Source organism: Tenrec ecaudatus, chromosome 4, assembly GCF_050624435.1.
Source record: "Tenrec ecaudatus isolate mTenEca1 chromosome 4, mTenEca1.hap1, whole genome shotgun sequence".
NCBI classification, from domain to species: domain Eukaryota; kingdom Metazoa; phylum Chordata; class Mammalia; order Afrosoricida; family Tenrecidae; genus Tenrec; species Tenrec ecaudatus.
This window is the reverse complement of record NC_134533.1, coordinates 172,026,520-172,048,683: the sequence shown is the minus strand read 5'-3', so window position 1 is coordinate 172,048,683 and position 22,164 is coordinate 172,026,520. Positions and strand designations below refer to the sequence as shown.

General features: G+C 44.6%; 1 protein-coding gene and 1 pseudogene across 1 annotated transcript in view; one reads left to right on the top strand and one right to left on the bottom strand.

Moving 5' to 3' along the window:
• Nucleotides 1-719: 719 nt before the first annotated feature.
• LOC142446123 (TAR DNA-binding protein 43-like) lies at nucleotides 720-4,981 on the bottom strand (annotated as a pseudogene).
• A 10,802-nt stretch (nucleotides 4,982-15,783) lies between these two features.
• The window catches only part of NCEH1 (neutral cholesterol ester hydrolase 1), a 72,639-nt gene continuing 66,258 nt past the window's right edge, over nucleotides 15,784-22,164 (top strand). Inside the window, exon 1 of the mRNA XM_075547039.1 lies at nucleotides 15,784-16,095. Within this exon, the coding sequence (XP_075403154.1) occupies nucleotides 15,958-16,095 (138 nt within the window). The 5' untranslated portion in view covers nucleotides 15,784-15,957. The remainder of the gene's footprint in view (nucleotides 16,096-22,164) is intronic.

The window sequence follows — 22,164 nt, the reverse complement described above, 5'->3', positions numbered from 1 at the left end:
AGGGGAGAGAAGTGTCAAAAGCAAAACCCAAGTAAAAGGGCCAAACCCGGTGACACCAAGTTCTCCAGAAAGGAGACCCTCCCAAGGAACGCTCCCTGTGCTGGGGTTCAAATTAAGACAGGGAGTAAAGAATGTGGTGCTAACCAAGGCTTGCCATGGTGAACATGCCAAGAACCCACTTGACAAGCTCAGGGGCAAAATATTACAGGGGGAACCTTTCAGTCTCAGCGGGAGTGTGTTGGTTTACCAATCATGCAAACAGCAGCTCACTTTCAGCCACTCACCATTTCAACCCTTTAAATAACAAAACTTACAAGATCCCTTTAGCGCTTTCTCTTTTTTCCCTAAAGAAAAATGTCAGGAGATGGGATGGAGCACTAGAACTGATGGTAATTACACAACTCATTTTATAGGCAATTTAGCCATGGAAAAAAATGACAGTGTTCTAAAATTGATTGTATAATTCTTCTTGATATGATTGAACTACTGAATTGTATGATATATGGATTATATGCCAGTGAAACTATAAAAAGAATATGTCAAAAAATCTGCTGAATATGCTTCCCACAGAACAAACCAATCTTGAACATTTTTGGTACATGTATATCTTACACTATACTTATGATGAGTTTAGAAAAATTTCAATTCATGCCAGCCTCAACCACCCACCCACCCATCCACCCACCCACCTGCCCAATCAACCAACCAGTACCCACTGCCTACATTCCCCAGCCAGAGGCTTTCGAATCCATGCTTGAGCCAAAGCCTCCATTAAAACCACTATCTGAAAAAAAAAAACAAAAACCCACTATCTGAAAAACAAAACAAACAAACAAAAAAGCCCACTACCTGGCTCTGCATTCGAGGCTGATCCCCAACCAATTGCTGCTCCAGAATTAGTGCCCCTGAAAGAGTTATTTCTAGAACCAAAGGCTTGATTTGGCTCCCTTTTCATGTTGCCTTGGGTTTGGTTATTACCTGAGGGGCCTGACTGGATCTGCAGACTGGTTAGCACACCCATCATCCCCCAGCTGCTCTGCAATGCTGCTTGGGTTGCAGCCATCTGACCGAATTAGTGCTGAAAGCTCCAACATTTGTCCAACACCCATAATACTGCTTTGATTGGTTCCCAAGCCAGCCCTGCCCCCTTGACTATTACCAAGGCATCCTAGTTACCACCAAATCTTCCACTTGTTTCTGTCTATTGCTACTGTGCTTAGGTTGAGCATTGGAAAAATATATATACACACTCACTAATAGATATAGATATATATTTTTACTGATTCATTTAATGATAAAGTCCTCTCCACAAAGAGACTGGGAAACCTGATCGTCCGCAAATATAACAAAGGCACAATCCCTGACTGTTTGGGGTTGAAGATGTCTACCACTTCTCCATACTGGGAAAGACTGCTGCAGTGCATCAGCACTCAGAGCCTCCGTACAACACCCAGTGAACACCTTTCTGCTCCTCAAGGGTTCAACTGGGCTTTGCTTTGAGTTCAGGAAGCTTACGAGGAGTACTCCCACAAAAACAACCTGAACTGTACTGGGTGGGGCAGGGCATCATTGTACAGGGTGCTTTACTCAATGGATGTATGTATGGATTGGGATAAGAGTTGTATGAGCCCCAATAAAATGATTTATAAAAAGTTAAATACATAGCTATGAAAAAAAATCTGACTATTTTTGGGGACCCCTCGTACATCTGCCCTACGTCTCTGTGCCATGACTTTCACCTGGGTCTCATGCTCCGTAACATGAAAAAAGGCAAATCTTCCTTAACGACCAATTTTAATATCTTTCTTGGACCTGCGCATCATGAGGATTTCTCCAGAAGTATTGTAATGTTCCTTCTGATGCTGCTCAGTTTTGTTCCGCGGGAGACCCCATACCATCAAATCAGACGTTTTCTGGACGGACCTCTTCACTTTCACTGCTGCTGAAGGATCGGTCGCATCCATTTCTCTTCTGTTATCTTTGGGATAGTGGCCAACATGGACCAGATTTCCCCAGCTGGCATCGGGAGCTAGCAGAACTCCTTCCACCAGCGGGAGCCCTCTGTACCCTGAGACGCTGAGCTCCTGCAGTGCAGGTCACAAGCCCGGGAAACTGGAATGTCACTGGACCGGAGCACTGTGTCATCATCTTCTGACGGTATCTCAACTGGCTTATCGTTCTCATTGTCCGTTACCCGAACATCTTTTAAGTTTTCTTCCGTGCCGCTGCTGGTAAACCTGACCAGGAAAGAAGCACTCACATACCGCTTCAACGCCCTCCCCTCCCCATGGTCCTCTTCCTTTCAACAAGCAGGGGTATGTCATTTACTATTACAGCTTGTTAATGCCACGTTCTTCTTCATGTGCTCCATATCCGCAGATTATTTGCACAGCGTACAGACTGAATTAGTGTGCACATCCGTCCTGATATTAAACCGTCTCTTCGAAAGATCTCTAATGGCCAAGGTTAAGTAAGGTTCTGACCAGCACAATCATGTGCTCTGGAATTCCCATTCTTCAAAACATTGTGTACCGTTTGTTGATCCACGTAGTCGAATACCTCTATTGAGCAATAAAACACAAGGGAACATTTCTATGGTATTCTCTACTCTCAGTCCAAGTTCCATCTGATGTCAGCAATGAGATCCACTGTTCCATGCCCTCTTGGAAGCACTTGGATTTCTGGCAGCTGTCTGTCAGTATGCTGCTATGCACAAACGGAGGGCCTGCCTGAACTCAAGACCTCGCACGTCATCTCCTCAGAGATTACAGGAATGTGCCCCTTAAGAATACCCCTTGTAGTTGTTACCCTCCGTCTGAAAACCTGAGATTGTAAATGAGAAATGGAGGAAAAGTAATTCAGCCAGGCAGGTCCCTACAGATAAGAATCAATTTTTAGTAAGTAATCATTCAATGATCTTTTTAGTGAAATAAGGTGGTTTCACTGAGGTAAGACAATTTTAGTTTTTTCAGAAATATTAAAACATATTTTAAAACACATTCCTTTCGTTCACAAACTGCCCAGTCGCACAGCTCGCTTCATTTCCCTCTAAGTCCTCTCTAACTTCATCCAGAATTCTATCATTTAAGTTGGTTTATAGTGAATGAGCTAAGCCTTTTACTGCTAGTTGGTCAGTTAATAGTTACAGAAAGGGCTTCAATGCCAAACATATTTTTCACACACATTATATATACATATTATACACACATTTATGCACATTTACCCATTGTTTCTATTCTTACTTATGTTTTAAAAACTAGTTTCTGCTGGCCATCTTCATCTGCCTAATATTCCCTTTATATTTCAGTTGGAAATGGTTGTTTCTTTCTCTTGACCTTTCCTGGTTTGCTTTTCACCTCGCTTCTACAGGGCAATGTCCGTCTAGTCTTTTACTTTACACAAGTGGCATTTCCGTCTTCACTATTTCAGAAGGAAGACAAACACTAGAGGTAGCATTCAACAAATGCCATCACCACATCCACGTCATCCACCTTGTGGAATCAAGCACATTTGCTGGATGGAGATAAGGGACTGTCTCAGAGAACAACTCTCCAACGCTGTTAAAATAAAGAAAAATGTATTGACAGCATAAGAATATTCGTTGATGAACCTATAGGGACAGCAGGCAGAAGGCTTTCAGGGGACAGGGGGTACAGTGGTGGCAGTGGGTAAAAGGGAGACTATATCAAGGAGTCTATGCAGAAAAAAATGTTTGGGAACTGATGGTGGTAACCATTGTACAATTGTACTTGCTGTGATTGAAATATGTATAAACCCTAAAGAATAAAAGAAAGAACCCCAAAGAATATTCAAACAGGGAATCATAGACTTCAAGCAGGTGGAGACCAGGAATCCCCAGGGAGGCAAGCTCATGAAGATAGAGATAGGCCTGATTTAGGACTTAACAGTAAAGAACATTCTAGCAAATTGACTAGATTATATGAGTTCCTTTGGTGATTGCTTGATGAATAATTAAGGATATGTCCAGGCAAATTCCCTGCGTCAGCACTTTCGGAATGCGAGTTAATCTACTTTCAATCACATTCTTCCTGAGGAAAAGCTGTCTTTCTGGTTTGCTTGTGGACAGTCATGAGTAACATTCCCAGAAGCAGAGGCAGGGCCGGTGGCATTGCTGTCAGGTGCTATCTGGTCGTTTCTGACCCCTAGTGACCTGATAGACCCCACAATGAAGCGCTGTCCTGTGGAGCTCCATCCCGACAGGTGTTCCTATGCTTGAGTCAGTGAGTCACTATCAATCCATCTTCTGGAGGCTCATCTTTTTTTTTTTTTTTTGCTGCCCCGCTTCTTTACCCAAATGATGTCCTTCTCTAGGCACTGACCTCTCCTGACAACATGTCCAAAGTGTCTAAGATGAAGTCTCGCCATCCTTGCCTGTCAGGAGTATTCACACACTTCCACCACTTGTCTGTCCGTTTGTCGTGCTGCGGTGACTTGTGGGCTGGTGTGATGCTGGAAACTAGGTCACCGGTCTTTCAAAGGCCAGCAGGGTCTCCCCGCCCCCTCCGGCCGACGTGCACAGATTTCAGCCGAGCGTCCAGACTAAGAACCGACAAGCAAGAAGGACTGGTTCCTCACTCCAGAGGAAGAAGCCGCGGGAAACCTTATGCAGAGCTTGGAGCCATTGTCAAACGTTGTATCAGAGAGGAAATTTGTATTCGAGTTGGGATCAGAGTCCATTTGTAAATGTGTATCAGAGCTGTATTCTGAGCACGATGTTTGGATACAGCTAGGCTAAAAGTTGGAGTCCTAAATCCATTCTGAGTGTCCACGTAGGTTCTTCCTCCGTGGAGCCCTGACCATTCACTGGCAGTGGACAAAGTTTTGCCCTCGGACAGAGGAATTTGCCTCAGAGCGCTGGTGCAGGAACTGTGGTGCCCAGGGCCACAGGGCGGTGAGTCATACCCTGGTCTCCGAGATTAAAGAGCTCTGAACCCATTTCATGACCTTTACAATCTGCCATTGTTAGGTTTCTGGGGGTGGTTTTCCTCGGCTCTTGCTTCTCAACACTGAAAGAATTCCCAAGGCAGAGCACTTCTGTATATCCGAGGAGCTTCCATGAGGGAAAGGGATGCTCCGGGTATTAGTCTCAGATAGCACAAGCTGTCTCTGGAAAGTGTGCTGGGCTGTGTGGGGGTGCCATGCAAGAGGTCACGACTGAAGATGGCTACTTCAGGGGAGCACAAAAAACCACATGGAGGGAGCACGGGAGCCAGAGTGACTGCCCTCGGTCCCTACTTTTTATCCCTCCTACCCTATTTGAAGGAGCATGGTTGAGGGTATTGGCCATTCTTAGTGGCTAAATTCAGGCACACCTGTGACGTGATGTGCCCAGTGTGTGTGCCCAGGTGGACCTTTACCTGTGTCTGGGTGACCTTGGTCTGTGCACAGCCAGCTTTAGGTTTTCCCCGTACATGTCTAATGTGTGCCTGATTTCCTTCCAGCCCCTTTATTGTGGCACGACTATCTGATTTTTGTTTCGCTTAGGCATTTCGTGAAGGCAACCTCCTTTTCCCTTAATCTTCCTGCCGATCACCATGGTATATGTATCCTAATTAGGGTCCTTTATATAGTCCCACCTACAACTGATGAATTCATCTGCTGCCAATCATAATGCTTTGACAATTTCCTTTGTTTTCCAATTTAGCTATGTGGCTGTGAATCCTTTGAACATCCTTATGGTCTGATCGATGGACTTCCTCCTTGGGTTAATTCAATTTTGTCTTTGTCCTGGTTAACATTTAATTAAAGAGTCTCTATATAAAAATATTTTAATTTGATGGGTTGTTTTTTTTGACCCTATAACAAAGTTTACAAGTTAAATATTTAAGTCATTTTTCAGGTTACCCGAAAGTAAGCAATTCTCTGGGATAATTTCTAGCGACGCATTTTTATAATTTTAATAGACACATATAATCTTATATGTTTAGAGTTATATTATTTTAATCAGAAACTAGAAAAATATATAGAAAGCAATGATCTCTAATGTGAATGCTTGCATAAAAGGAAAATGATGTCTCCAAAGTAAACCAGGGACAGATATAAAGCATAGAAGATACGTGAATGGATTTTGAGCTCACACACAATGGTAGCACTAATGTAAGAAAAATTCGTTCTTATGACATGGTCTGAGGTAGTTAGTTTATTGTGCCAACCTGGCCAATAAACACACGTGAGATTAACTGAAGGGCGCAGAGATAAGTGGCTTGGTGAGCCTCACGCTTCTCGTCTCTTGCCCTTTGATCGTCAGATCAGTTTGCGGCTGCCTTGCTTGTTCTTTGCCTCAATTTTCAAGCTACACTACCTGTGGGACACCTAACCTGTGGACTGTGTAGCTGTAATTTGAGGTTCCTTCAAGACTTGATTCGCCACACCATTGGAATTTACATCTCTTGAGTTGGGGACTGTCGGAGGTGCCCTGCCTTGCTGTTTGCTGCCTGTGCCCGGTTAACCTGAATTGCTCTACAGAGGACCACCCGGCGGCCCTCAAGACTTGAAGGACTGCCAGTGTGTCACAACTGTCGCACAGGAGTGAGTTGCACTGAGCCATTTGTATTGCTTTATAATTAACTGTTTATCTTATCTATCTATCTATCTGTATAAATATATATATATAATTATTAGTGTTCTGGTTTTGTTTCCCTAGAGAACCCTGTCTAACATAATTGGTACCGAGAGTGGTTCTAGAGAAATAAAATCATAAATATGGACTTCTTAAATTGGTTCTCTGGCCTGATTAGTCTTAACAACACTGATAATGCTATTTCTACACCAAAAGCATGGATACGTCTTCCACTCTTACTAATCCATAGTGTGAAATGGCAAAGCTAATATCTACAGTAAGAGGTGCTGGTTAAAGGAGAGGCTCTGAGTGATTGTGTCTTTGATATTTTCCAGGAGTTTTGCCAGGATGACAAGTATAGGGAAGCTTGTTGGCTGTCCTTTTTACAGTGAAAATTGTGATTAAGGAGAGGGATGGTCTCAGAGCCTCAGAAGCCCGCCTTAGGTGGGAACTTGCAGATTTGAAAGCTTCCTTCCATCTGTGCTACAAAGGAGAGCCTTCTCTCCTCTAGTAATAGAGTTGATATTGCTGAGAACCAGGTCCAGAGTCTCATTATGCGAATGGCTGAATTACACCGTCGGCTGAATTGCAGATCTAGAGCCGAAGTGAGGGCATTGATAGGAAAAAGTTGGGACCCTGAAACATGGGATGGAAACATATGGGCTGATGACCCAGAAGAGGAGGATATCGAGCCTTTAGAAACAATTGACCGAACACTGTTAATAGATCCACCCCTCCCAGCTGACGGTATTAATTCACAATCCACACCTGAGCAGATTAGCCAAACTATTCAAGTTGATATGCCAGGTGTGGCTGTATCAGTAGCATTGCCTGAGAGAGATGCCTTACAAGATATTGTTGAGTGCACCCAGGAAACACCCTCACCACCCATTATTTCCACTAGACCTGTCACTAAAATTAAGGCTCAGAAAGCTCCTAAAGGTGAGGTTGAGATGGTTACCCAAGAAGAAGAGCACTATACTCACAAAGATCTGCTCAAGTTTTCAAATACATACAAGCAGAAGCCTGGGGAATATCCCTGGGAATGGTTCCTAAGGGTGTGGGATACTGGTGCACGAAATGTAATATCTGAGACTGAAATCTCGGTTTGAGTTTCTGGATATAGGACCCCTAAGCACAGATTTTTTCTTTCAATGTTTCGGCGAGAGGCTAAGAGAGGATCTAATTCTTCTTTTGGTTGGTCCGCTGAAGCACGGATTAGACCAACTTGAAGTACCTGCCTTGGTGCACTGTAGAAGAAGGTATTCAAAAGCTTAGGGAAATTGGTATATTGGAATGGATCTATCAGGACATTCTCATAGAACCAAAAAAGGGGTGTCCTGAAGACATATTGTTTACCACAACCATAAAGAACAAGTTTGTGAAGTGGGCCCCAGCATCTCTTAAGACTCCTGTAATTGCTATTTTATGTGCACCAGGATTAACAGTGGGCACTGCCCTAAGCAAACTCTGACATTTGCCCACAATGGGGCTGATTGGTTCTGCTGGTGGTAGAGGGCAGAGGTCAGCACTGAATCAACAGAGACAGGGTTATAATAGACAACAGGTTTCAGTAGTAATCAAAGCCACCTGTCTTGTGTGGAATTATGGCATTGGCTACTTAGCCACGGTGTCCCTAGGAGTAAAATAGATGGGAAACCTACTAAATGTTTATGTGATTTGTACAGGCGGAAGAATGGTAGATCAGGTGAACAGCAGAATAGACCGTCACGATCGCTCAGTCAATTCCCAGACCTGAGCCAGTTTACAGACCTAAACCCCTTGAATGAGGGGAAGGCCGGGTCCCTTTGAAGGAGGACCCTGCTACATCACCGAAGGTTTATACTGTTAGTCTTTCTTCTAGCCTTCCCCAAAGGGACCTGCAGCCTTTCACAAGAGTGACTGTTCACGGGGGAAAAGGAAATAATCAAACTTTTCAGGGATTACTGGACACTGGCTCAGAACTGACACTAATTCCAGGAGACCCAAAGTGTTTCGAAGGCCCACCTGTCACAGTGGGGGCTTATGGAGGTAAAGTTATCAATGGAGTTTTAGTTAGCTCAGGTACACCTCACTGTGGGTCCAGTGAGCCCCCAGACCTATCTGTGGTTATTTCCCCAGTTCCAGAATGCATCATTTGAATAGACATACTTAGTAACTGGAAGAACCCCCATATTGGATCCCTGAAATGTGGAATAAGGGCTATCATGGTAGGAAAGGCCAAGTGGACACCATTGGAGCTATTTCCTAGGAAAATAGTAAATCAAAAGCAGTACCGCATTCCTAGAGGGACTGCAGAGATCAGTGCTACCATCAAAGACTTGAAAGATGCAGGGGTGGTGATTCCTACCACATCCCCATTTAACTCACCTATTTGGCCTGTAAAGAAGACAGATGGATCCTGGAGAATGACAGTGGATTATCGTAAATTTAACCAGGTGGTGACCCCAATTGCAGTTGCCGTTCCAGATGTGATTTCATTGCTTGAGCACATTAATACTTCTCCTGGCACTTGGTATGCAGCTATTGATCTGACTAATGCCTTCTTTTCGATACCAGTCTCGAAGGACCACCAGAAGCAGTTTGCCTTCACCTGGCAGAGACAACAATGCACTTTCACAACTCTCCCCCAGGGGTACATCAACTCTTCCACCCTGTGCCATTATTTAGTCTGAAGGGACCTTGATGCCCTGTCTATTCCGCAAAATGGCACGCTGGTCCATTATATTGATTACATTATGCTGATTGGACCCACTAAGGAGGATGTATCAAAGACTAGATTCATTGGTACAACATCTGTGTACAAGAGATTGGGAAATTAACCCAATGAAGATTCAGGCACCCTCCACCTCAATAAAATTTCTAGGGGTCCAGTGGTGTGGGGCATGTTGAGATATTCCCACTAAAGTGAAGGATAAGCTATTGCATTTGCTCCCCTCCCCCAATGACTAAAAAGGAGGCATAATGCCTAGTGGGCCTCTTCGGATTTTGGAGGCAACATGTCCCTCGCTTGGGTGTTCTACTTTGACTTATTTATCAAGTGACATGAAAAGCCTCCAATTTTGAGTGGGGCCCAGAACAAGAAAAGGCTCGTCAATAGGTTCAGGCTGCCGTGGAAGCTGCTTTGCCACTGGGACCATATGATCCAGTTGACCCGATGGTGCTAGAGGTGTCAGTTTATAGGTAAAGATGCAGTGTGGTGTCTTTGGCAGATCCCTATTGGTGAATCATAGCATAGACCATTGGGATTTTGGAGTAAAGTCTAGCCATTCTCTGCAGACAATTGCTTCCCCTTTGAAAAATAGCTGTTGGCCTGTTACGGGGGCTTGATGGAGACTGAACGGCTCACCATGGGCCACCAGGTCACCATGAAGCCTGACTGACTGCCCATCATGAACTGGGTATTGTCTGACCCACAGAATCATAAAATTGGATGTGGGCAGCAACACTCTTGTTAAATGGACGTGGTATATACGAGATTGGGCCAAAGCAGGACCTGAATGGACAAGTAAGCTGCATGAAGAAGGGGCCCAAATGCCCACAGTCTCTACTCCTGTCACATCACCTTCTCTCTCCCAGTCTGCATCTATGGCCTCCTGGGGAGTTCCTTGCCATACTTTAACTGAAGAACAAAAAAGTCATGCATGGTTTACAGATGGCTCTGCACAATATGCAGGTGCCACTCGTAAGTGGACAGCAGCAGCACTACAGCCCCTTTCTGGGATCTCCCTAAAGGACAGTGGTGAAGGGAAATCTTCCCAATGGGCAGAACTTCGAGCAGTGCACCTGGCCGTTCAGTTTGCACATAAGGAAAAAATGCCAGATGATGTGAGATTATATACTGATTCATGGGCTGTGGCTACTGGCTTGGCTGGATGGTGAGGGAATTGGAAGGAACATGATTGGAAAATTGGTGACAAGGAGGTCTGGGGAAGAGGTATGTGGATAGGCCTCTCTGAATGGGCCAAGAAAGGAAAGGTAATTGTGTCTCACATGAACGCTCACCAAAGGGTTATTTCTGAAGAGGAGGACTTTAACAATCAAGTGGATAAGATGACACGCGCTGTGGAGACTGGTCCTCCTCTTTCCTCTACCACCCCTGTTATCGCCCAATGGGCACATGAACAAAGTAGACATGGCAGCAGGGATGGAGGTTATACATGGGTGCAGCAACATGGACTTCCACTCACCAAGGCTGACTTAGCCACTGCTACTGCTTAGTGACCCATCTGCCATCAGCAGAAGCCAACATTGAGTTTAAGATATGGGACCATTCCTCAGGGATATCAACCGGTAACTTGGTGGCAGGTTGATTACATAGGACCACTTCCATCATGGAATTATGTACAGGTGCCAAGTTGGCAAGGGGTGGATTGAGGTAGTTAGTTTATTTTGCCAACCTGGCCGATAAACACCTGTGTCTCACAACTGTCTCGTGGGGGAGCATTGCACGGAGCCATTTTTATTGCTTTATAATTAACTTTATTTCTTATATCTCTATCTAGTACACCAACCTGTGTGATTCAATACCGGAGGAGGGAATGGTATTAAAACTTAAATCCTGAGCACTTACTGTGTAATAAACTGGATGACAATGAAAGTTCAAATATCATTTGTGTATATAATCCAAAGCCGAAGGAAGGAATAGTATCATAGCTTAAATTGTGAGATTCTGCTTTCTAGACAGCTATGGATGACAGTGGAAACCCAAGATATAGTTACAAGATCTACCCAGGAAATAAGCCAATGATTTCCTTCTATCCAAAGTTGAGGGGTGGGAATAAACAGCCGGCCAAACAGAGTATTGGAAGGATAACTACAGGCGATCAAAATGATAAACCTGACTTGAACAGTTAAAACCTTGTCACTTGATTCCCTTTCTGATACACTTTGGGCCTGAACTGGTTTTCAATACTTCTTGCATACCACCCCCACCCACCCCACTCCTATTGGAGTTTATCTCCGATGTAGTTTGTCATTGTGGTTAGCCCTCTTGAACTGTGTTATGTTTTTCTATTTTTTGGTCTATGAAACCCAGGATTGATGAAAATATAGAGACAACAATGAGGGTTTCTGAGGGGTATGTTGAGAACTGATTGTAGTAGCAATCGTATGATACTTCTAGTTGTGATTGAACTATAGGATGGTATGATATTTGTAAGAGTTCCTAATACAATGGTTTTGAACAATAATCACTTGCAGGGTCTCTACTTAGATTAGGCCTCGGGTGAACCCCCTCTGAGCACTGACCAGGGATATGAGTAGCTGTACTATCAGACAGAGTTGTGGGATCCGGTCTCATCTGGATGGGTCCTAAGGGGCGGTTGTGTAATTGAGGGGTAAATTAAAGAGCTATCAGACAAGGCATTCAAGGGCTCACCTCTTCTGATGGAGACCTGAGCCAGAGATAGAGGCAGTAATGCATTCTCTCACAAGCTTATGTAATCTCTGGCATCCAAGCCATGGTAAGCACATAGGTAAACCAGAAGGGGTTATATTAGAGGCATACAGGTGACATGAGGGGAATGAGCTAGGGGTATACACACAATAGGAAGGGGAGGTAATAGAGGCACATATGTGACAGAAAGGTACACACGGTACAAGATGGCAGGTTCTTGAGCTAAAATGGCGGCCTAATCTTGGTTATCTCTGAGCTGGCTTGAGGTCAGATGCCCCTGAGCACTTCTCTAAGGGAACAATCCAAGATCCTATCAGAAGGGAGAGGGCCCTACTTAAGGTGGGACAATAGGGTCTGATTGCTCTCCATGCCTTCAAGCAGTTAACCTAAGTATATATAGTAGCAATTATGGGCTTGCAAGAAGCACTTTACGATTAGCAGTATTATGTGGGACATCATGGGGAGCAACTTTTGGAGAATGTGACTGGAGGCATCTCCAACCTGCAAAAGTGAAGGCCTCCCTCCAAGGAGCCCCACCTCCCAGACTCCTTAATGTAGGAGCATAGAGAACTTTTTTCCCTACACTCTTCCAGGTTGTTTCCCACAGAGTGCCCTGGAAAGTAGACTAATGCAGATGTAATTAGGTTAAAATGTAACATATCATTTGTTCTCCCCTTTGACCCATTTAATATTTGTTCTGATTTTTATTATTTTCTGTTATATTTTCTTTTTTTTCATTTAATTTTTTACTTTTATTTTTTTTACATTTTATTAGGGGCTCATACAACTCTTATCAAAATCCATACATATACATACATCAATTGTATAAAGCACATCCGTACATTCTTTGCCCTAATCCATTTCAAAGCATTTGCTCTCCACTTAAGCCCTTTGCATCAGGTCCTCTTCCCCCCCCCTCCCTCCCCGTTTCCCTCTCCCTCATGAGCCCTTGATAATTTATAGATTGTTATTTTGTCATATCTTGCCTTATCTGGACTCTCCCTCCCCCCCTTCTCTGTAGTCCGTCTCCCAGGGAGGAGGTTACATGTGGATCCTTGTAATGGGTTCCCCCTTTCCAACCCACTCACCCTCTGCTCTCCCAGTATCGCCCCTCACACCCCTGGTCCTGAAGGTATCCACCCTGGATTCCCTGTGCCTACAGCTCCCATATGCACCAGTGTACATCCTCTGCCCTATCCAGTCCTGTTCTGTTATATTTTCAACTGAGGTTTTTCTGCATTTAATTTTGTTATTGTTGCTTTTTTGGTATGTTTTTCTATATTTGGAATCTAGGATACACAAATATACAAAGACAGGAACTGGATTAATAGTTTCTTGGGGATATGGCAGGGCAGGGAAATGGGGAGTGCAAGGAAGAAGAAAATATTTTAAAATAGATTGTATTGATGATTATACAACTCTTAAATGTTTAAACCATTGAACTGTATAATATGCTAATTTATGTTAATAAAACTGTTAAAAAAGACTTTGGAAACCTGTAGAGGGCCCTTCCCCCTATAGGGACTCTGAGTAAGAATTGACTCAAGTGACAGTAAAGTTTTTTTGTTAGTTTGTTTTCCATTTTTAAATTGACAAATAACAGGATTGCAGATGACTTCTTACTACTTATGTGATTTTTTTTACAGTGAACATGTGTTATCAGTATAATTAGAATAAAAAATTATGTTTGCGTCCAAATAATTGAAGCGAAGGCCAAGGGGAATCATAATTTTATTTTAGATTAGATACCACTCTGAGAGAAATTGACACACAACCAGTTTATCTCTCCTACTCATGGACAGTTGGCTCTTTCAACTGGTTTTCACAAAAGTGCTTTGCATGTGTCTTTACAGAATCACCGATCTCCCTTCTCGCATCTTGCTTTGGAGAGACTGTGCAGTAAATAATGAATGCTGGAGTTTATTTGATGCTCGCACAGGGTAAGTAAGGATAACCCATTTGTGCCTTCAAAAGGGACTGAAAGCTAATGCTGTTTGTATCAAGATCATGTTAACACAGTTATAGAAAATTGCCAAATCTTAAGTGACATTTCAATGGGAGGATTACTGTCACCTCCTTGTGAATGGGACAACTGAGAATTATTGTAAGAATAATGGAGAGAATTGTAACACTTTGGTCAAAGATACCTACTTTGACAATTGTGAAGTAAAAGTTTGTTTTTACCTGTAAAACATTGTATAAGGTTACCTTTATATGTTATCCTCCAACTTTGAAAAAGAAGCCAACTCCCCACCCCCCTCAGAATTTCACTACTAGGCCCAAATTTATAGTTATTTAATTTCTTTTGATGAGTTTAAAATATTTAATTTTTCTTTAAAAAAATCATTTTATAGGGGGCTCATACAGCTCTTATCACAACCCATCCTTCCATCCATTGTATCAAGCACATTTATATATTTGTTGCCATCATTTTCAAAACGTTTTCTTTCTACTTGAGCCTTTGGTATCAGCTCCTCATCTTTCTCCCTCTCTCCCCCACCCTCTCTCCCTTATACCCCCTTAATAATTTATAAATTATTATTATTTTGTCATGTCTTACATTAATCGATATCTCCTTTCACCCATTTTTCTTAAACTTTTAAATTCTTATATTAAGGTTCAAGAGTCCTAGTGGCCTTGTTTCGATCCCATCAATCACTTAGCAGGAGAAAGATGAGGCTGTCTGCTCCCATATAATATGTGAATTATATATCAAGTAAACTGGTAAAATAACAAATATGTATACTTGGAAGACTTGGGAATCCACAGAAACCGTTCCATGGTGTCCGATGTTGTCACTGGGAGTGAGATTGGACTGGATGGCTCTGAGGCAGGGATCCCTCATAAGGTGCATAATCACAGATGCCAAGGAACCCCAGTGGTTGCGAACCAAAAGGAGGCACTTTGAACCTGCCCATTGGTCCATGGGAGAAAGTCCTGGTAATGTGTTCCCTTAAGGATTACAACCCAGGAAAGCCTGTGAGGCCATTCGAACAAGCCTTTGATGGAAGAAGTACAACCAGAATGCTCCTCAGAAGTGAGACTCGCAGGATTTCATGTCAGCTACTTTGGGCTCTTGATCAGGAAGAACCAGTCCCTAGAGGAGGACAATAGAGGGCAGGGGGCAGTGGCGAAGAGCATGAGGCCCCTGGGGGTGGGCAGTGTCTCCTTCAGACGTGCAGAGGGCCGTTGTGAGTAGATGGACCCCACGTCGTCTCAACATCATCAGCAGCAGCAACAACAAGGAATCCCACGAATCCGTAGCCATTGAGTCCATCTAGCCTCCTTGCGACCCTGTAGAACGGAGACCGGCCCAAGGGTTTCCTATGAGGTCAATCTTTACCGCGGAACCGGCACCCGCATCTTCGTGTTCTTAGCCCGGCTGGTGGTTGGTTCAAACGCGGGACCTTATGCAATCAGCCCAGCGCTTAAGTCACTGCGACACCAGAGCGCCCCCCCCCTCACTTCAGCTATTAAAAAACAATTTACAATTGCCATCGTCTTCCACCCACAGTTTCCCCGGGACTTCCATTCCACGGCCAGTTTGGCTTGAGAAGACAGGTGATTTTTAACATCTTTCTCCACAGAATCTCCACTGTGCGTCAGACTGACCTACCTGCTGTAGACAGAGACTCAGCACCCCGAAACGACCCCGGTCCTCCGTTTGAGCGCCCCAGGGAGGAGGCAGCTCGCCCTCACGTGGGTGCAACGCAGACCGGCATCCTCCAGAGTTCGCTGTGCTGCGCCCCAGGCTGCGGGCACTCTCGGGAACCTGGAGCGCCTGATACACTTTGCAAGGACACCGAAGCGGGGGCACGTGAGCGCCCCGACTTCCTCCTGACCCCGCTTCCTGATTGGCTCCCGGGCACATCAGAAACCGGTGACCGGGCGGCGGCTGTGGGCAGAAACTTGCCGGAGGTCCTTGGGTGGCATCGCCCTTTGCAGCTCGCCAGCCCGCGGGCGGGCCGAATCCGGAGAGATGAGGTCGTCCTGCGTCCTGCTCACGGCCCTGGTGGCGCTGGCCGCCTACTACGTCTACATCCCCCTGCCCGAGGCCGTGGGGGACCCGTGGAAGCTCATGCTGCTGGACGCGACTTTTCGGGGCGCACAGCAAGTGGTGAGACGCACGACCCCGCGCCCTACCCCCGTACTCCCCACCCCACACCTAAGCCGTATTTGCCGGGGGACGAAAATGCCCAGACTCAGAAGGCTTTTATTTTGTTTTCTTCCATAGCTCCGGGCGGTTGCATTTTTTAAGGTGGCTCTGTGTGCGTTTTCAGGGTGTCGCCTTGGTCTCCTGCTAGCAACGGGCTAGATCAGTGTGGCCCGGTGGGCGCTGGGGACAGAGGTGGTGAAGCTCTGGAGCAGAATGTGGGAGCCATTCAACCGTCCTTCTGTCCGAAATGCCGGCTCCACCCCACCCCCAACCCGTTTCTCTGTCTGCAGCGTCCAGACAAACAGCTCTTTAGCATTTTAAAAGCCACCAGCCTCGCCATCCTCATCCCTCTATTAACGCCGGCAGAGAGTTTTTAATGGGCTCAAGGGAAACAGGCTCTGACTTGGGGGGGCGAGGGGGGTTGCCACCTTAAACCCCCCCAAAAGGGCCCCGCGTGGTCTCCCCAGGATCCTGCTGCGCAGCCCTCCAAGCCTTCATCCTCTGCACTTGTGGGCTCAGCCCCAGACCGGAGCCCCCCAGACCCTGGCTGGCTGGGGAGGAAGCCGTGGCTGCGGCAGGGGCTGCGGGATTTCGGGAAGTGTTGTTTCCTTCTTGCCCTTCAGCACCCAGTTCTGTCCCTGGCTGTCAAGGAGAAGGGTTGCGCTTCTTCCTGCTCCCTTACAGCTGAGCGTCGCTTCCACCCGTACGTAGGAGATGTAACTGTCTGGTTGGGCCCATGGTAAGAGACATTATTCCCAGTGCCAACCAACCCCTGCCATCCGGGCAACCTGATAGGCAGTGCATTGTTACCGAAGCCTATCCAGTGGCTGGTAGGTTCAGACCGCTCGCCTTTCGGTTGGCAGCCGATTTTTAACCTCGGCTCCACCAGACTTTCATTCGTATGGCCAGAGAATCTAGCGTCTGAATGCTGTCTGCAGCCCTACAGCGGGTTGGGAAGGGTTTCTGAGCTGCCTGAAGTCTTAATTTAACCAAACCCCAGTCTCTCCCTTCTAACACCCTTGGATTTTCGTCGTAGGTGATTTTTGTCAATGCCCTCCGGGAATGACAGCTAGAAAAAAATAGGATGGAGTATCATGATTTTCCTAGATTTTAAAATTGTTTTTCCAACCACTTTGGATATAGAATTGCAACATCTGTTAGGCTTTGTCCCATTGGAAAGCCCCCTAGCTATTGAATGTAGCACATTTCCATATGGATTTGCCCTCCTCAGCACATAATCCACCCCCAAGCCCCATATAGTCTCTTCAAAACCCACCACCCACCACCACATACCTATTGCCCTGCCTTAGAGTCAATTTTGATTCATAGAATCAGAGTACCTTGTCGATCTGCCACTTCAGGTTTCCAAGTCTATAAATCTTTACTGGAGCAGAAAACCTCATCTTTTTTTCCCCCTAGGGAGGCTGGTGCACTGGAACTGCTGACCTTTTGATGACTAATCTAACATATAACCCATTGCACTACCAGGTCCCATCTGATGGCTTTTAGGAAGGGTCTATCGGTCCCCCTTCCTTTCCTCCTGTCTATTACAATATTGACATGGTGGACGAATGACTAGCCCTGTGCCAAGAAAGACCTTCATGTAGGAAGCTTTGATGGTCCCTCTTCCCCCATGACATCATGTAATTTGGAAATAACACCCTGCCAGGATTTTGGAACACAGTTATATTTATCTGGATGGTTGACATGCCTTTGTACAATAATTTATGAATATTGGAAACAGAGTAGAAGCATAAAATATTGGCCACAGAGATTCCTCTTAGTTTTGAAATCACCAAAGAAGTCCTCTCCCTCATGAATTGCTTGTCTGGGGAAAGCCAGATTTGGAGAATGTTTTTCATTCTCGGAATAACAAGGGCAAGGCTGGGTCAGCTCCTCTATCGAGGCCCCCTTGGTCAATGTTTGGGAATGATGACCTCCAGTCACAGTGATAATGAGATTATACTGCCACTGTGGCTCAGGAGTGACACCTGTTACTTCAGTTCTGAATTATGCAACACAAACAATCATCCAGACCAGAAATAGGCAGAGTAGCCTAATAGTAAGCACATGCTGATTAGAGTCATGCCTTTCTGAATCCCACTTCAATCTCTGAACCACAGCGAAGCCTTGGTGGCATAGTGGTTATGAGTTGGGCTGCTAACCCCAAGGTCTGCAGTTTGAAACCACCAACTGCTCCTAGGGAGAAAGATAAGGCTTTCTATTCTGGTATTGAGTTACAGTCTCAGAAACCCACAAAGGCAGTTCAACCCTGTCCTTATGGGGTCCCTGTGAGTTGATATGGACTCAGGGTCAGTGAGTTTGGTTTTTGGTTCGGAACTATAGTGTTCCCTGTGATATAGGCCTTATACCTACCTACCTGGTCTTTGTTAAATGGTACTTGCTACTGGAGTATATGTAAAATCTGGTGACTGCTCATATTTGTTGAAACAATAAAACAAATGTAAGTTGGAAACAACATCATTGATGGTAGGGAGCTCCTCCTTGGAGTGTGTGGCTTGTAGATTCAAGTCCACGGGAGAAAGATGAGGCTGTCTGTTCCCATAAATATTTAAAGTCTAAGGACCCAAAGGGGCAGTACTACTCTGTCATAAACAGTTACTATGAATCTGAGTCAACTCCATGACAGTTGGTATGTGTGTATAGAGCTCCCATTAAATTGCATTGCAGAAAATGATACCAATAATATCAGTCTGAGTCGATTGGTTCCATGACAAAATGACAGTGACAAAAACCATAAAGCTGAAGCTTGGTCTGCTTTCAAAATAAGAAGGCTGACTGTGACTTCCATTTGGTTGTCATTATTGGCCCACGCATCACCTCTCTCCTCTTCTCCCCATCTTTATCTTGCCTGGGTGAGCCAGAAGAATGCTTCTGGTCTTCCCACCTTGCTTCGTTAGGATCCCTCTCTGACACCTAAACCCTGTATTAGAATCACCAGGGGGCATTACAAATCCAGATGCCCAGGTCACAGTGTCTATCAGTTTATTCAGAATCTTTGAGAGGTGAGACCCGGGCATCAGTGTTTGTTATTTCCTCCCCCCTTTGCCTTTTCTCCAGCAAAACACACTGCGGTCCAGTCCTGCTGATGCCCTCAACTTTGTGGCATTGCTTCGATTCTTCAAGGGATGTGCCCCTACTCACCATCCTTTCCTGAGCTGTTCCTCCCTCATTAGATATGCTCACCAACTCTCTTTTTTTTTTGTTCTTCAACACTTTATTTATTTATTTTTTAAACAATTTATTGGGGCTCATACAATTCTTATCACAGTTCATACATATACATACATCAATTGTATAAAGCACATCTGTACAGTCTTTGCCCTAATCATTTTTTGTCCTCTTTTCTTTTTTTACATTTTATTAGGGACTCATACAACTCTTATCACAATCCATACATATACATACATCAATTGTATAAAGCACATCCATACATTCCCTGCCCCAATCATTCTCAAGGCATTTGCTCTCCACTTAAGCCCCTTGCATCAGGTCCTCTTTTTTTCCCCCCCTCCCTCCCCTTTCCCCCCTCCCTCATGTGCCCTTGGTAATTTATACATCGTTATTTTGTCATATCTTGCCCTATCCGGAGTCTCCCTTCCCCCCTTCTCTGCTGTCCCTCTCCCAGGGTGCTCACCAACTCTTATGCTTCCTCTTTCATCTTTCTAGTTGTTGCGACTTTATCCCATCTAGATAGTTCTGAAAAGGGAATCCTGCTCAAGTCAGATCTTTGTTGCTAATTAGGCTAAACTGGTGTTTGATTTTATGTCTGCTTGAAGGGATACGCATAGTTTAAGGTTTCAAGTTGCTCTCCGGGCAATAGTTTCAAGGGTTCATTCAATCCCTAGAGCTCCATGAGAATTGTGAAATTCTGTTCTACATTTCCCCCCCCTTGTGATTGGGATTCTTCCGTGGAAACTTTGATCAGATAGCTGGACACCATCCAGTTCTGTTTTTATGGCAAAATGGTAGTTGCTCTATTGTCCATGAGTCACCCTCCCCCCCGCCCCCCCATCCTCCTCCTAATCCCGATTCGCCTCTTCCTCCATTCTTCCAGTTGAAGAGAGATGTAATTTTGGGCCTTGGATATTTGCTTGCCTGCCTTTGAGAGATCAGGTCAATGAACTAGTAGGCAGAACATAAGCACTAAATCTGTTATTAGGCCAGTTGACTGGGTGTCCACCGAAACCATTAGCTGAACACTCTAAAATGCAATCCCTTGAGCTGTTTGGTAGTACCAGAGCCACTTTAGTGGCTACTCCTTTTGTGTCCTTGAAGGGGCTTCCAAACGTTTCTGGAAAAATGGAACTGAATGATCATGGAGATTTCCCACAGGCTTTTTGAAGCCCGCTCCTGTATTTAGCACGCAACATTTGCAAATTTAGCTTTTTACAGCTGTGCAAGCATCTTGATAACAATTACGATAATCGGCTGCGCAGTGAGATTTTTCCATCACCGTTAACCTCTCTTGTCTCTCTCTCCCCAACCTTGTGGCCTCTAATAACTATTAGTCTGTGCATTTGCCATTTCTTGTGTTTTTATGTAACCGAGGTCACACAGTATTTGTTCTTCTGTAACTGACTTAGTTCACACAGCATGGTGGCTTCATGCTCCAGCCGGGGATCAAGACTTCATTTCTCTAACTTGGATGAGTTGTATTTCATTGCATGTGTTTTTCACGGCCCATTTATCCTCATGTGTCCATAGACATTTAGGGTGTTTTTTAACCCTTTTGACTATTGTGAATAGTCTTTAATAACCATTGATGTACACGTCTCTTTTTGAGTTTCTGCATTTAAGTCTTTTAGGTATATATGTAGGAGTAGAATGGCTCCTAGGTCCTATTGTTTTTAGTTTGTTTTTTTTTTAAGAACTCTTCCACAATGGTGGTACCGTTTTGTAATCCCGGTAACAATGGCTAAGTGTTCCAATTTTCCCACACTCACCAACACTGGTTAGTCTGCTTCTTTGATTTTCCCTAGGAGTTTATGTTCATCCCTTAGAATTTTCTTCATGAAACAAATCTTGGCATCCACAAGTAAGGCCAAGGCGAGACGTCCCTTTTCTAATTGTATGCCTTTCATTTAATTCCCTTTTCTTTTGACATTCGCCAACAACCCCAGCAGGATGTTGAAAACTAGTGGTATGTGTTCTTCATCTCTCAGCGAGAAATGTCACTGGTCTTCTCTTGAACTTGGTAATGCTTTTATGGCTTGTAATCAGGGTGAAGCAAGTTTCAAGTAATAAGTAAGTCAAATCTAGGGTTGTGACTGTACAGTAAGTCCAGGTTTGTGTGCGTTAGTTGGGTTTGGCTTTGGTATTATTCATGTGAATCATCAAATTTCTATTGTGAAGCAAACTCAGGAGTTAGTGTGAGGAAATGAGGGTTTGTGTGGCCATGGGAGTCAAGTGTTTTTGATATTAAAAAACCCCAACAACTATGATACTATCTATCTCTGTTTGCCTCCGTATTTTATACCTATCAGTGTACATGCATCTATGTATCTTTTTTTAACATCTATGTATCTTTTTAAGAAATACATTTTATTTGTTTTCTTCCCTTTTTCTCCCTTCTCTTCCCACAGCTCCTCTGTACCTATCAAAAGATGCTTCTCAAGGACCCCAAACATTGATGCAAATGATGGGGGTCGGGGAGGAGATCTAAAGCCCAGCTGTAGACAATTGGACATTCCCTCACAGAAGGGTCACAAGGAAGGAACGAGTCAGCCAGGGTGCAGCAGTATAGAATGGAAAGAACATACAACATTCCTCTAGTTCTTGAATGCTTCCTCCCCCCACCTACCCCACCCCCACTATCATGACCACGCTCTACCTTACAAATCCGGCTAGACGGGAACACGTACACTGGTACAGATATGAGCTCACAACACACAGAATCCAGGAACCCCCGCAGGAACTATATAATGGGAGTAGCGATACCATGAGCATGGGGGGAAGAGGGTGGGAAAAGGAGGAGAAATGGGGAACCATCTACAGTGATCGACATAT